Here is a 14,334-nt window from a genome sequence, read left to right as displayed (position 1 = left end):
GGAAAACGATAACTGTGAACCATCAAAAACATCGAGGTGAAGAAAATAAAAATTATAAAGACTTTGTATCCTGTTGAGGGTTGAGTGCTGAGAGAGGCGGGTAGTTACAAATAATAATAATAATAATCAATCAATCAATCAATCAACCTTTATTTTCGGTGCCCAGGAACAACCCTAGGGTCTTGGTACTGGTACACCATACAAAAAAAAACACTACAATTAAGACAAGACAACATACACAAACTATATGTATGACATAAACAATAAAGTAAAAATAGTTACAGAAATCTTAGAAAGCAAAAAAGGAAAAAAAAGAACAGACAGTCAAAAAAGAAAAGGCAGGCTTAGTGTTGCAAGCCATGCCACTCGGCCAGCAAAACGTTCAGTAGATGTGAAAAATAGGAACTATACAAGCAAATATTCAATCAACATGACATAGAGTATACGTATATAGCCAAGGTTTTCTAACAACATATTAGAAAGTTCCAAAAAAAAAAAAGGGGGAAAAGCTTCAGCATTACCAACACTGACACTAAAAACGTACAAATATTCAAGCAACACAAAACAAGAAAAAGTGAAAAGCAAGCAAGAACAGTTTGCACATAATACATAGGGTACATAAATTTGGAATGACATAAAGGACTTAAGCTACAACAGTTTTCAACTCATTAGAGAACAAAGTAAAGGAGCTCTGGAATATATCAAGCCGAACGGAATATTCATTATATGCACATTGTATTCGGCAGATGGACGAGCGTCGGCTATTTAAAGCAACTGGTCTGAAAGCTGGAAATTTTCTGAAAAGTTTATTTGGCAAATTGACATTGATAAGTGTAACCAAATCGTCACACAAAATATTACCATGAAGAAGTTTATAGAGAAAGATAATATCAGCTCGCATTCGTCGGCACCGAAGGGAAGGAATGCTTTTCAGAAGAGACATGATGCCGTTTGCGTCGTCTTGCACATGACGGAAGCGGTGCTTAAAGATAGAAAGGAACTTATTTTGAACCCTTTCGATACGGTCACTATTGGACTTGCAAGTTCCATTCCAGACAACAGACCCGTATTCAAGAAGAGGTAAGCAGAGAGCCGAATACAACTTTAAGAAAGGAAGCGGACCTTTAAACTCTCTAGAATACCTGCAAACAGCACCCAGACAACGAAGAGACCGACGGGTAATTTGTGCAATGTGGGAAGAGAAAGTCAGAGAAGAATCAAACAGTACTCCCAAGTCCCGAATTTCGGTCACCCTTGGCAGTGTGGTGCCTGCAATTTCATAAGGGTATTGGAGTTGTTGAGTTTTTCTACTATAGGAGACAACTTTAGTTTTTGAAGGGTTCAAAATAAGGTCGTTTTTGGTGCACCAACGATGGAATGACACAATATCAACCTGAAGAGAATTACAGTCCTGAACACTACGCACTTCTCTAAAGATTTTTATATCATCAGCGTACAACAAAAAAGAAGAATTTTGAACGGCAGAAGCAACATCGTTAATGAAAATGGAAAAAAGAAGGGGACCCAGGACGGAGCCTTGGGGTACACCACTGGTTGCTTTGTACCTAAATGATGTTTGACCGTTAACACTTACATAGCAATATCGCTCCTTGAGATAACAACGTATAAGACCCACCAAAGAAGCGTGTACATCTAACAGAGTGAGCTTTGCAAGCAATAACGAGTGGTTGACAACATCAAAGGCTTTGCTCATGTCACAGTAGACCACATCCAGTTGGCTTCTACCAACGATTGCTGGGACAACCTTCTCCATGAAGCATACAAGGTTCGTGGAAGTTGAACGACCACGCATAAATCCATGTTGATTAGGAATGAGGACATGTTTAAATGAGAAAGACAAGACCGTATGAAGAGATAACTCGAAAATTTTAGAGGCAGAACAAAGCAGCGAGACAGGCCTATAGTTTATAGCATCAGTTTTTAGGCCTGACTTGAAAACAGGGAATACGCAAGAGATTTTCCATGAGCGAGGAAACGTTCCCGACCGGAGACAGTTATTAAATATTGAAGTGAACACAGGAACGAATATATTTGCATATGTTTTTAGGATTGCAGCAGGAATACCATCTGGCCCACAAGAAAGCGAGGGCTTGAGCCGCTTGATGCTGGTCCGAATGATGTTCTCGTCCAGTTGTAAACAACCGGAGTTCTCGCCCTGGTGACAAGGGGCGCTGCTGTTGTCACTACCACCGCTAATCCCAAAAAAAGAAGAAAATTGACGAGCAAAGCAGTCGGCCACCTTGACAACCTCATCGCCGTTGGAGTCTAGAAGACGAATAGAATCTTTAGTTGTACTAGATCTAGAATGAATGTATTTCCAGAAGGCTCCCGGTTGGTGAGTTGCTTTAGTTTCTACCGACGCCAGGTACGAAGTATGATCACGTTTGTGCAATATTTTACATAGGGCACGCAGGCGCCGGAATTCCTGAGCAAACTGGTTGGCACCAGAGCGCTTCATCTTTCTGTGCGCACGTTCCTTGAGTTTCAGGGCATCCCGCAATTCAGAAGAAAACCAGTGTGGAAACTTGAACCTCCTCGGTAAATATTGCGGGATGTATTCCTTCATACCCGAAAGCACAATCTCTGTGAACCGGTCGACTTGTTCATTGACATCAGTGTGGTCAATGACGGTCGACCAAGGGGCAGCGGAAAAATAGCCATACAGCCCAGCATAATCTCCCCTGGCGAAAGCGTAATGAGGTTGCGTGTTGTTGGAATTTACGGAACGGTGGAGCAATGAAGGGAGGCAACAGGAAATAGAAAGAGGAGGATGAAATCTGTCCGGTATTACTAAAGAACAATCAGAGTGCAACACACTAACGCCACCAAAGTTCGAAAAGCACAGGTCCAGAATATTTCCACTGCAATTTTTTATGCGATTACACTGTGCCATAGAAGTGAAAGCCAAAAAATCTAGCAACCTATTACCCTTCTGTTCAATGTGGTGGTTGTAGTGGGAACAAGTTAGCTGGCTCCACTCCACGCCAGGAGCATTAAAATCTCCAAGCAGGAGGACTTTGCAGTTGCCATGAGTGATAAGCACCTGTTCAATGGAGGAGATTAACTTATTGAACGCCTCAGGAGCTACATCAGGAGGAATGTAAAAAACACCAAATAGAAGTTTTTCAGTTTTAGAGAAATGAATTTCGACCCATAAAGACTCATCTGCGTTATCAATATCGCTACGTAGCACACACGGGAGAGATTTGTCAACGGCGAGAAGGACCCCGCCCCCTTTTTGTTTGCATCCCGTTAAAGCACGATCATTACGATATACATGGTAATTTTGAGGAAAATAATCACTGGATAGGATATCAGGGCACAACCAAGTTTCAGATATAGCTATTAACGGAAAGCAAGATGCCAGAACGTTACCAAAAAATTCAGTCGCCTTAGTTCGAAGACCTCGCACATTCTGATAAAAAACATCTAAACTAGTCATGGTTGTTTTTCTTACGTGATGCGCTCAGAGCTGTGAAGCATGCCTTCGCGAAACATGCCTCGAAACTCCTTAAAGAGGCAGTCTTTCGGCCAAACAGCGGGGTCATTTAGGCGCTCGAAACACTCTTCATTCAAGGAAATATAAAAGGATGCATAGGTGTCGAATTTAGTCTTCAGTCATCGGGAGCTCAAGGGCGAGACACCTAAAGTTGACAGATGAGCATTGAGGCTGGCAGGGGTGGTGGTCGGAGAAAGCTTGGAAACAAACATAGCTTTGGGGCGCTTCGGCTGCGAAACGACGACCAGTCCAGATGTGTCTGACGCACCCACACATGCCCGGCTTCGGCGCTTCTTCTCAAAACTGGGAGGGTGACAGTCAGGCACAGACACGGAAAGCACTGGGAAAGGGGTGGACGGAGTTGGGTGCAGTGTAGGAGACGTTGGAGACACCGCCTGCAGCGGAGCCGACGTAGCCGACGAGGATGGCACTTCATTGTTAACAGCTTGGGTGAAAGAAGGCTTCCCCGAGCTGCCGCGCATTCCATTCTGCAAAGCAGCGGGACGGCGAAGCAATTCAGCTCGCAGGGAGCAAACCTCTGCACGCAGGGAAGTGACCAACTTCGCATAATGGGCGCGGTCTCCCTCCCTCTCCTGACGGAGGCAGGCAAAAGCCCGCGCGTTTTCCCGGCGCAGAAGGTCGTTGTCCTCGCGCAGACCGGCCACTTGGTCGCTGAGAAAGGAAATTCCCTCCAGCACGTCAGCGAGGAGCGCGCGAAGACCGGCAGGTTCGGCACCAAGGTCACCCGGTTGGAGCGGGGGCGCCGGGGCCTTCTTGACGACTGTCGGTGAGCCTTGACGAAGGGAGCAGGGGGAAGAAGCCCTGCTTGCGGGCGCGCCGAAGTCGTCGCTGGCTCCACTAGGCCTAGCCGCCACCTCAACCGTTTGACAGATGTTGCATTTGAACGGCCGAGCGCCAGATCTCAGGAGTTGAAGCTCAGCGTCCGGCCACACAACACACTTCGCGTGCACGCGTTTTTTACAGGCAATGCAGCGAAAAAACTTTTGTTTGCCATAAAAAACGCAAGAGCAAAGAACACAACAATCCTTGCTAGGCGCCATCTTGAAAAAAAAAAAAAATAATAATAATAATAATAATAATAATAATCAGCCTATCTACGCCCACTGCAAAGCACAGGCCTCTCCCATTATTCTCCCATTATCCCGGTCCTGTGCTAAATGCGACCAATCTATCGCTAAAAACTTTTTGATCTCATCTGCCCATCTAACCTTCTGCCGCCCCCTGCCATACTTGCCTTATCTAGGGATCCACTCTGTTGCCCTTAATGACCAATGGTTATCTTGCCTTCGACATACATGCCCTACGCACGCCCATTTCTTCTCCTTAATTTCTACTAATATGTCGTGAACGTGCGTTCGTTCCCTGACCTACTCAGCTCTCTTCTTTTTTCTTAATGTTGCACGTATCATCTTCCGTTCGATTGCTCGCTGTGTCGTCCTCAGTTTAGGTTGAACCTTTTTAGTGAGCATCCACGTTTCCGCCCCGTAGTTGAGTACCCGTAAGTTGCAGCTGTCATACACTTTCTTCTTCAGGGACAATGGCAGGCTGCCATTCATTATCTGAGAATGCCTGTCCCCACGCTTATAATTCAAGTTATGTCTGCCTCATGGTTGGGATCCGTTGTCAGAACTTGGCCTAAGTAGCTACATTCGCTTATCACTTCCATTGTCTCGCCAACTATCTGAAACCGCTGTGACCTCCCGACGTTATTGAGCATTACTTTAGTTTTCTGCATATTAATTTTCAGGCTCACGGGTCTACTCTGATTGTCCAGTACGGTAAGCATGCTGTGCAATTCGTCCGCCGAGTTACTAAGCAAGGCAACATCATCAGCAAATGTGAGGTTACTAAGGTATTCTTAATTAACCCTTACTCCCACCTGTTCCCTATCCAATGTTCTGAATACTTCATGTAAACATGCCGTGAATAGCATTGGATAGATTGTGTCTCTTTGTTCGACACCCGTCCTTATGGGTAGTTTACTGCTGTCCTTATGGAGGTCGATGATAGCTGTAGACCCATTGTAAATATCCTCTAGTATTCTTCGGTAACGCTCGTCTACACCCTGATTCCGTAATGCCTGAATGACTGCTGACGCTTTTCGGCCGAGTCAAATGGTTTTTCGTAACCTTGGAAGGCTGTATATAGGAGTTCAGTATGCTCCGCGCAATTCTCTATCACTAGAGTGATCGTGTGAATATGGTCCATTGTTGAATAGCCTTTACGAAACCTTGCATGTCCATTAGGTTGAGTGAAATCTAAGATGACGGAAATTCTGTGAGCAATTACCTGGGTAAATACCTTGTAGACGACTGACGGTAAGCTCATCGGCCTGTAATTTTTCAAGTCCTTCATGTCACCTTTCTCATGGATTAGGATGATGTTTGCGTTCTTCCAAGATTGCGGTACATTCGCTGTCATTAGGCACTGGGTATACCGGTTAGCCAGATTTTCTAGTACAAGTTGCCCGCCATTCTTCAAGAGGTCTGCTCTTATCTATCCTCACCAAGTGCTTTGCCCCTTGTATTTCACTCAAAGCCTTTCTTACTCCTTCTGTCATTACTGGTAGGATGTCTAGCTCCCCTGAAGTACTTTCTCGTTCGGTATTATCCTGGATGTCCCGGCTACTCTACAGATTTCTATAGTACTCCTCGGCCACTATAACTTTTTTATCCCAGTTTGTGATGACATTGCCTTGGTTGTAATTAAGTCTGTACATCTGATATATCCAGTGAGTCTATTCCGTACTGATACATACCGTAAATCTATACATCCCGTAAAGTGCTCCATTGACCGGACATGCGGCGTGGTTGGGTGAAACAGAAAATGGTAAAAACAGTAACAAGCAGTGACAAGCGGGATTAACGCTGATAAAATTCTCGATATTTGAGCCAAAGGCCCAGAGTGGGTGAAGTGGATTAATATTGATAAAGAAAATCAAGCAATGTGAAATCAAAATTGAGTATTTTGTGGTTTGGACCGGAGTGAAACCCAGATGTTCAAAGCAGGGTTCGGGTGCATGTTGCAGCATGTTGCCAGCGGCAGAGCCACAGTTGCCCTCGTGCGTGCGCCGATGCAGTCATATAGCGTTACAAGTGAACGTGAAGGAAAATGAGCAGGAACAGGTACTACCCAGTTACGGAGAACTCATATTGCGGGGTAGCTGTGGCGGGAAGTGACGCCGATCTGCCGATTGAAAGAATTCGCCCTTGAAGGACGAAAAAAATAGGCCGAAGACAGAGACGCCTTCGCATCCTATATCAGCTCAGTACGGAAGTATCTATGAGGTCCAATAGTGTGAAAATTGCAATCTCAAACGCTTTTTAATAACAAATCTCAACCAATCAGTACATTGCGTCTCGGCATTTGAAGCAAAATGCCATGCACTACATTTGCTGCACACATCACCTGAAATTTCCCGGAGACCCGAACGTCGACCACCTTGGTATACTTTTCCTTCTGTATGCGACTTCACTCTAAAACATATCTACAAGAAGCGGACCCTACGTTAATATATTTTACAGGAGATTTTGGCGCTTAAAAAGTAGGACAAAACACTGTTTTTTACACAAGTGGTTTGAAAACATCACGCAGTGTTGGGAGTGCAGTAGTATACCCGGTAAGTGGGAGAAGATAATAAGGCTATGTCAATGTGCTTTGGTTTTCACAGCGGCATGTAACGTCCTTGCTGTGGCTGTAGGAAGAACAACGAAGCATAACATTGAAAGCACTGTTATATACTTAGACTCTCCCAGCGTCATCACAGCACTGCAACCATAAATGCAGCTCAAACCGTAATAGCAGACATACTAAGAAATGTAGTAATGGCGTAATCACAGTCACAAAACGATAAAACAAGTAAACATTCCTCACTGTGATTGCGTGACACATTTGCCAACTGAAACTGCAGAAAAATGGCAGTACTTGTGGGACAATGGAACTAGCAAGAAACTACACCTGAGGGAATCGTGCAAATACTGAAAGCGTCTCACTGAAGTCAGTTTATGTCGCCTCCGCATTTAACATAAACATCGCACCCATAACGTTTTTCTTATCTAACAAGCTAAAGCCGACATGTGAATTCTGTGACTAAGGGCTAACGGTAAACCAAATCTCAATCTCGTGAACTAACCTTGAAATTGCGAGAAAAAAAACATTTTGAGTAGTTTGACAATGAACAAATACCAGCTTACCCCTAGAAAACAGTGCACTGCTTAAAGTTTTGCCCCGTTTTTATTTCTCTAAGAGAAGAATGGTTCCTAAAAAAATTAATGCCATATTAGCAATTTAGTTATTTTCCAAAAAGCCAACAGGCAATGTTCTGTTTAGATGTTCATGTTGCTTATGTGGCTTAGGTGCTCATGTTCTATAAACCCCAGTTCAACAGAAGTTAAAGGAGCCATGAAGAGAAAATACAACTTTGTTTAATTTGAAAGAACTAGGATTCGGTATCTCACTCAGCTTCATATTACAGCCACAAAAGATGTTTTTTAACGAAAAAAAAGCAAGAAGTATTTAAAAACTTTCAATCTTTGCGCCACACTGACGTGTAACGAGCAAGAATGAGGAAATACGGGCCAACAATAAAATATAAATTTCAGTGCGCTAACTGCACGTTAGTATTCAAGTGATGCGGTCAACTGGAACTAGAGGCCAAATTACAGACGTCCAGTCATGTCTCGTCGCGACAGGTCAGTTAGGCGGCCGCCAACCACACAAATAAGGTTCCGTGACGTCATTGAAAAGTTGCGGGAAATTGGCTAGGGTGTCGCGACTGCTTCCCACGTTTTCTTTAATATCTCTCTTATATGTTCGAAGATTGCGATGATATTGGTATCATTGTTATCGGGACTAAGCAGTCTTTCTAATAAACCCAACTTGTTATTGGTCGTCATGGCTCCTTTTAATAGAATCTAACTGTATTTCAGCGTAATACATTTTTCTCACCACAGTTGAATCCTGATCTATTGCCTCGTATGTGAGGGGAGTTTTGTTTAGGGCGAAAAAGAAAGTACGCACTTGTGAACAGTCTTAATGAAAGTTTTGTAAAGGCGCATTGCTAATCTGTCACTGCCGTCTCTGAAGCGCGTTCCCATGGACAAAATACCATTTGTGGATTACCCCTAGTTATTAAGTGCCATCGCAAGCAGTGACGTTTTTTACGGCTCGCCGTCAAAAAAGAAGCCGCCGAAAAAACTGCCCTTCAACAGAGGGTCAAAGAAGCTGCCCCTGATCAGCAAAGATAGGCCTCGCAGATATATACATTTGCTCCATTAATTTACAACAGTCACATTGCTACTGAAGAGCGTAATAAATTTTTGACTGACTACGCCATTTGTCTTCTTTGCAGCTCTTGGAGGAGGGAACAAAAGCCTGTCACGCCATGGGCCGCATAGGCAATCCAGAGGAAGTTGCCCGGTGCATCGCCTTTCTGGCATCAGATGACGCCTCCTTTGTGACGGGCGTCACATTGCCTGTGGATGGCGGACTTCTGCTCATGTCTAGTCTGGGGCCCAGCTGGAGTAATAAATACAACGACGCTGCTTGAGCTCAAAGAAGAGAGCCTTTGGGATTCGTGCATGCCGGGTAATATGGGGCCAGCACGCATAATATTGTACACCACTTATGCAATGATTTTTGCAAACGGGAAATAAATTCTAGGTTTTCATGTCCTAAGTACTATCAAGCAGCAAATATACAACGTTTTCCACTCGCGTTCCTAAATGTTAACGTCTAAATAGGCTTCACTGGAAACTGAGCATTAGGTAAATACTGCATCACAAACTCTTGCCAGCACCTGCCAATGATAAAAAACATGGTGTAGTCTGTAATGTAGTTATTTATTAGAAATATTAGGAGTGTGCTGAACCTAAGTGCCCTGTTCAATGTGTTTTATCTACATGGGAAAGTGCACATTTCCAATATCTCCAACCAGGAGGATGCACAGCCTAGAGCACTGCATCCAGTATCTGCATTTCACAATTGTCCAAGGACGTCAGACTCCCATCGCCCAAATACAAATTTTTGTTGTGGTTTGAATATTTCAGTGCCTAGTGAAAATTTGTTTACAAAATATTGAGGTTATTAAGGGCCTTAGGCCCCTTAGGGCCCCTTAGGGCCTAAGACTGTTGGAATCTCCTGTCGTCGTCGTCATCGTAAACGTCGTCGTAATCGTTGTCTCATGTAGTCACGGTGCTAAAACACCGGGAAACTGCTTTACGCCTCGCACTCGAGCCCTTCGTAATGTGTAAGAAAACAACAACGGCACACTCGTTTACGCCTCGCGCTAGAGAGCTTAGTTCCAAAAAGACAAGTAAAATTTACAGCAAAATTGTGTACCCCAACGGTTTTATCTCTGTTGGAAAAAACGCCAAGGCGCCAAGAATACGCTGATACACTGCATGCTTCGCGCGTTCTCAGGTTTCACGTTAGTGGAGATGACCCGGGATTTTGTCTTCACCGAAACTTACTCCACCTAAAAAAATTTCCGATAAATACTGCCGCTTAAGTCCTTTCTAACCTTTTTAAGTGCGAATGCACTTCTTAAGCGAGCCTGAAGCGTCCGCCGCCGTCCGCATAGCAACAGCTGCGGGTGCGCGCGCTCCTCGTCTTCCTTGGCAACGGGGGGAGATGGGCGCGCGCTGCCTGGCCGCTGACATGGCACATACCCACGTGGAGGATTGGCCAGGAATCTCCTCGTCTTCCTTGGCAACGGGGGGAGATGAGCGCGCGCTGCCTGGCCGCTGACATGACACATATCCACGTGGGGGATTGGCCAGGAATCGGGCGTGAGAAGGGCTAATGCACCCGCTTAAAGGAGTACTGACACGAAATTTGAAAGCTGAGATCCGCTCTAGCAATCAAGTACAACGACAACACAAATAGGTGTCTGTGCATGGCACATACCCACGTTGGGGATTGGCCAGGAATCGGGCGTGAGAAGGGCTAATGCACCCGCTTAAAGGAGTACTGACACGAAATTTCAAAGCTGAGATCCGCTCTAGCAATCAAGTACAACGACAACACAAATAGGTGTTTGTGAATAAATGCATCTTTCTTTCTTTGTAGTTGTGTGTGTGTGTGTGTGTGATCTCTCTTTCGCGAACATTACCGAACCGCGCAAATTCAACTCGTGCATTCGCACTTTCACATTCTTCCCTTCGGGGAAATGCGGGGAATTTTTTTTGGTTGACTGAGTGAGTGAATGTTTGATTGTGAGACATTATCTGATCGCAGAAAATTGCTGTTTCTGGCGCTTTCACATTCAGGGTAACTCGCCCCATTATGACATGGTTAAGGAAGTGATGTGTGACTTCAGAATTCTCGAGTACACGAAATTGTGCAGAACAAATGAATACAAATATATTTGTCCTGGGATTTAGACTCGCATGAATAACTCGCATGAATAAAAAGATGTTACGAACATAGTTGAAGTCGTAAATATGTATACATTCAGTTTTTGAACTTTGTGCAACACAAAATGGCAAAGCTTAATCCGCGCTGGTTTAAACCGCGCCGGCCTTTCAAAATAAGTAATGTTTGCTTACTGTTCTTTTTGAGTGTGCATTTATTTGGCAAAAAACAATTAAAGCGTTATTCGATGCCTAGCGACGTGCGTTAAGAGGTTAAACACTGATATGAAACATTGCAAAATTGCCGCTGTTCAATTGCGTTGCACGCGTTAACCGTGTAACAAACTGCAGCTATCACACTTGTACATGTGTCTTGAAGAGTTTGATAGTTTTCAGTTTTGTCACGATGCCATATCACCTTGGACCTAACCCATCAAGTTTATCCAAGGCAATTACGCTCTCATTCAGCATCATGGTAAGACTCGACACTGCGACGTCATCAACAAGGCTTTATGCTCAGACATCACGTAGCAACTACGGCACCACAGCAGCGTTGTCAATTTAATAAAACATTTTTGAAATTACGCGCTTATCTCCAGCGTTTAGTACGCCCAGAAAAAGCCGCGTCCGGAAAAACCCACTACCCGAACCCGCAAGCTCTTCCTCTCTGCATACAGAAAGCATCCGGCTTTGTTGGCGTAGCGGGTAGCCTGCTAGCCTGGCTAGGGCAAGGGAGTATATTTCCCGAACGTCAACCATGGGTTGAGCTTCCTCCTATGACTATTTTTAACACCATAAAACTAACCGCCGCCTATTACCGAAGTGCTTGTAGGGTAGCCTCACAACGTTTCACATTACGGAACATTCGTTAGTACCGGAGCAGACACTAGAGCCTAGGAAATACGAATGGAGGTTCGTCACCACTCAAAAATGCCTTGCGTAATGAGAACGACGATTTTCGTTTTTAGGGGTAAGTTTATGTAATGACGAAGTTCTGGAGTTTTACGAACCCCTCCTTGCTCGGAGGAGTTGCGGCCGCTTCAAACAGAAATGGCATAACCCCAGGCTGTTGCTCTACGAATATTGAGCTTGAATTGGTATGGCAACAGCGCCCCATGACCACAACCATTTATGGCAAGCACCTGTTCTGAATATTGGCCATAGGAGTAGCCAAAGGCTTTTGTAGGCTCGCTTGTTATCGGTGCAAAACTACTTTCCTTCAATTTACCGGTGGGACCGAAAAAGAAAACTTCTCCGCGCCATCTCACGGCACACATCCCCGCTCCAGGTTGGCCAACATTGAATAGAGAAGCCACGCACGTTCCTAAGAATTGGGGCGTCTTCGGTTGGCTGCTTTCTGGCATGGTTTCTCGTCAGTTTCCCCAATCACATAGTTGTCGTTCATATCTAATGCTCACAGTGACTTCTTAGCGAAACTAATTTTTTTACAAATCTTGGAAATATAGTTCCCTGTGAGAGATCGAATGATGTCGCTGCTGATTCACCAGCGCCGAAAGAACAAAACATGATTGATTGGTGGGTAGAGTCTAACGAGGGACTCAGTAGTCCTCCTGTACCCTCTGCTAATAAAGTATTATGGCAGATGTGTTGGGGTATAGTGGAATAGCACAACCCTAGTATTTTTGGAGTAAAGAGAGTGTGGCTGACAAATGTGAATACCTTGGAGTATTGTCATCACGAAGAAGCGCTGCTTACTGAGAAGTTTGTGAGATAGGTTCGTAATCTCTCGCATTATGCTAGCCGCAACTCAGCCTCCTGCAGCTGCTGAAGATAAACACAAGCGCCGTAAGCCGCAAGACGGTGAAGCTCCTTCCTGTGTGAAACAGCAGCGAGTTTCGACTTCTACACTACACTGAGTAGCACAACCGTGCCCTAGAAAGGCAGTACGCTTCCAGATTACTCTGGAAGCTTAGTTACTGAAAGATCTTTATTTTTCAAGTGCCACATTGCGCCCCCTCCCGATGGTGTGTACGTGATCGACGGTCCGCAATGTTCGCGCGCTCTGTGCGTGGAAGGCTTCAAGCTTTGCAGTTGTAATCTTCGCTATTTCAGGCTAGATTCTTTCGAAACGTGGAATGCGAGGGGCGGAGGCGGAAGTGAAACATTGGTGACCTGCACTCCGGTTGGATGCAGCATTTCCGTCTTCTTTGCTTTCCTTTGCCTCTTAAAAGGCCACTGCATAAATACCTAGTAGCTGCAGGGCTACCTAAGCAAGAAACGTTTGGTCAGACCGTCTGTCCGCCCGTTCGTCCGTGCGTTCGTGTGTCCGTCCGTCGGCCCTCGATTCAACCACCTGGTCAAACTCCAATTGAAAAACGCGTGAACAGAGAGGGTATACGGCCATGGCCCTCCCAAACTACTAGTTGCTCTCAGGGGTCAAACAAATCCAGTTTATTCAGCGCAAACAAAACCTCAGGCATATTTAAGGAAAAATACAAATGCATAGCCAAGGTCACCAGAGCTTCAGCAATTAGCAATACAGGGTGAACTGTTTTTTATGAATAATGAACAAAACAACGCCCGAAAAACAGTTTTGAAGATCTGCGAGATAGAAGCGAAGACTAAAACAAAAGAGATCGAGCTCGCGATGGTGACATTCCCAAATAAAAAAATAGGTCCCAACAGATGGTTGGCAAACAACGCGAACCCGAAAAATCCAAGTACCATTCCATATTCCTTGGAGGGGCGAGCAGTGAGCCAGGAGCGAGATGGGTATTTGGAGGATTACTTGGGCAGGGCGGCGGGTAGTTGTTGTATTTGGTGACATTTGCAGCAAAGCAAAGAGATACGCTGCCAGTTTCTTGGCACTCTGTGTTTTGTTGCCTCCTGCCGTTGATGTGGCGTAACGTTTGCCTATCTTGGTGGTGGATATACTTTTATAACCATTGGTCTTATTTAGCAGCACCTACCACTTTTGTGCCATCCGGTCTTGGTTCGCAAGAGCTGCGCATATTCCCGCGTTTCTGTGAGATGCCTTTTTAGCGAACAAAACAGTATGGTGCTTTAAAATAACGTATTTCGCACTTTTCGTAAGGTGTCTCGCAAAGAAGATCCTTCAGCGATACAATGTATGCAAGGTTAACAGCTTGTGGGTGCGTACGTTCAAGAATAATTATTCGCTGTAAGTTTCGGAACCAAGAATTAATCTATTGCGGGTCATTTACCGAATCGCATACAAGCAAGAAATTGGACTGGCCGGTATTTCGCGTAATAAGGCAGGCTTCTTGGAGGGGCATCGTGTAGCTACCGCATAGGGTATCGAAAGCTATATTAAAGAAAGCTAGCGTTCTTATAAAAATACATAAGGCGGAAGTCGCACTACCCGTCTTAGCTGCAGTATGAACTGTCTGTCTGGCTTCCGAAACATGCTTTTCTAAGGCAGAATAAGAACTCGTCCAGGCAGGTAATGAAACATTACAT

General features: G+C 44.8%; 1 protein-coding gene across 1 annotated transcript in view; it reads left to right on the top strand.

The window, feature by feature from the left end:
* The window catches only part of LOC144147124 (meso-2,3-butanediol dehydrogenase-like), a 33,283-nt gene extending 24,066 nt beyond the window's left edge, over positions 1–9,217 (top strand). The window contains exon 9 of the mRNA XM_077679197.1: positions 8,892–9,217. Coding sequence (XP_077535323.1) covers positions 8,892–9,089 — 198 coding nt within the window. The 3' untranslated portion in view covers positions 9,090–9,217. The remainder of the gene's footprint in view (positions 1–8,891) is intronic.
* The last annotated feature ends 5,117 nt before the right edge of the window (positions 9,218–14,334 follow it).

Source organism: Haemaphysalis longicornis, unplaced genomic scaffold (genome assembly GCF_048455015.1).
Source record: "Haemaphysalis longicornis isolate Haplotype H1 unplaced genomic scaffold, Haemaphysalis longicornis Haplotype H1 scaffold_7, whole genome shotgun sequence".
Lineage (NCBI taxonomy): Eukaryota > Metazoa > Arthropoda > Arachnida > Ixodida > Ixodidae > Haemaphysalis > Haemaphysalis longicornis.
This window is presented reverse-complemented; position numbering and strand designations above follow the sequence as displayed.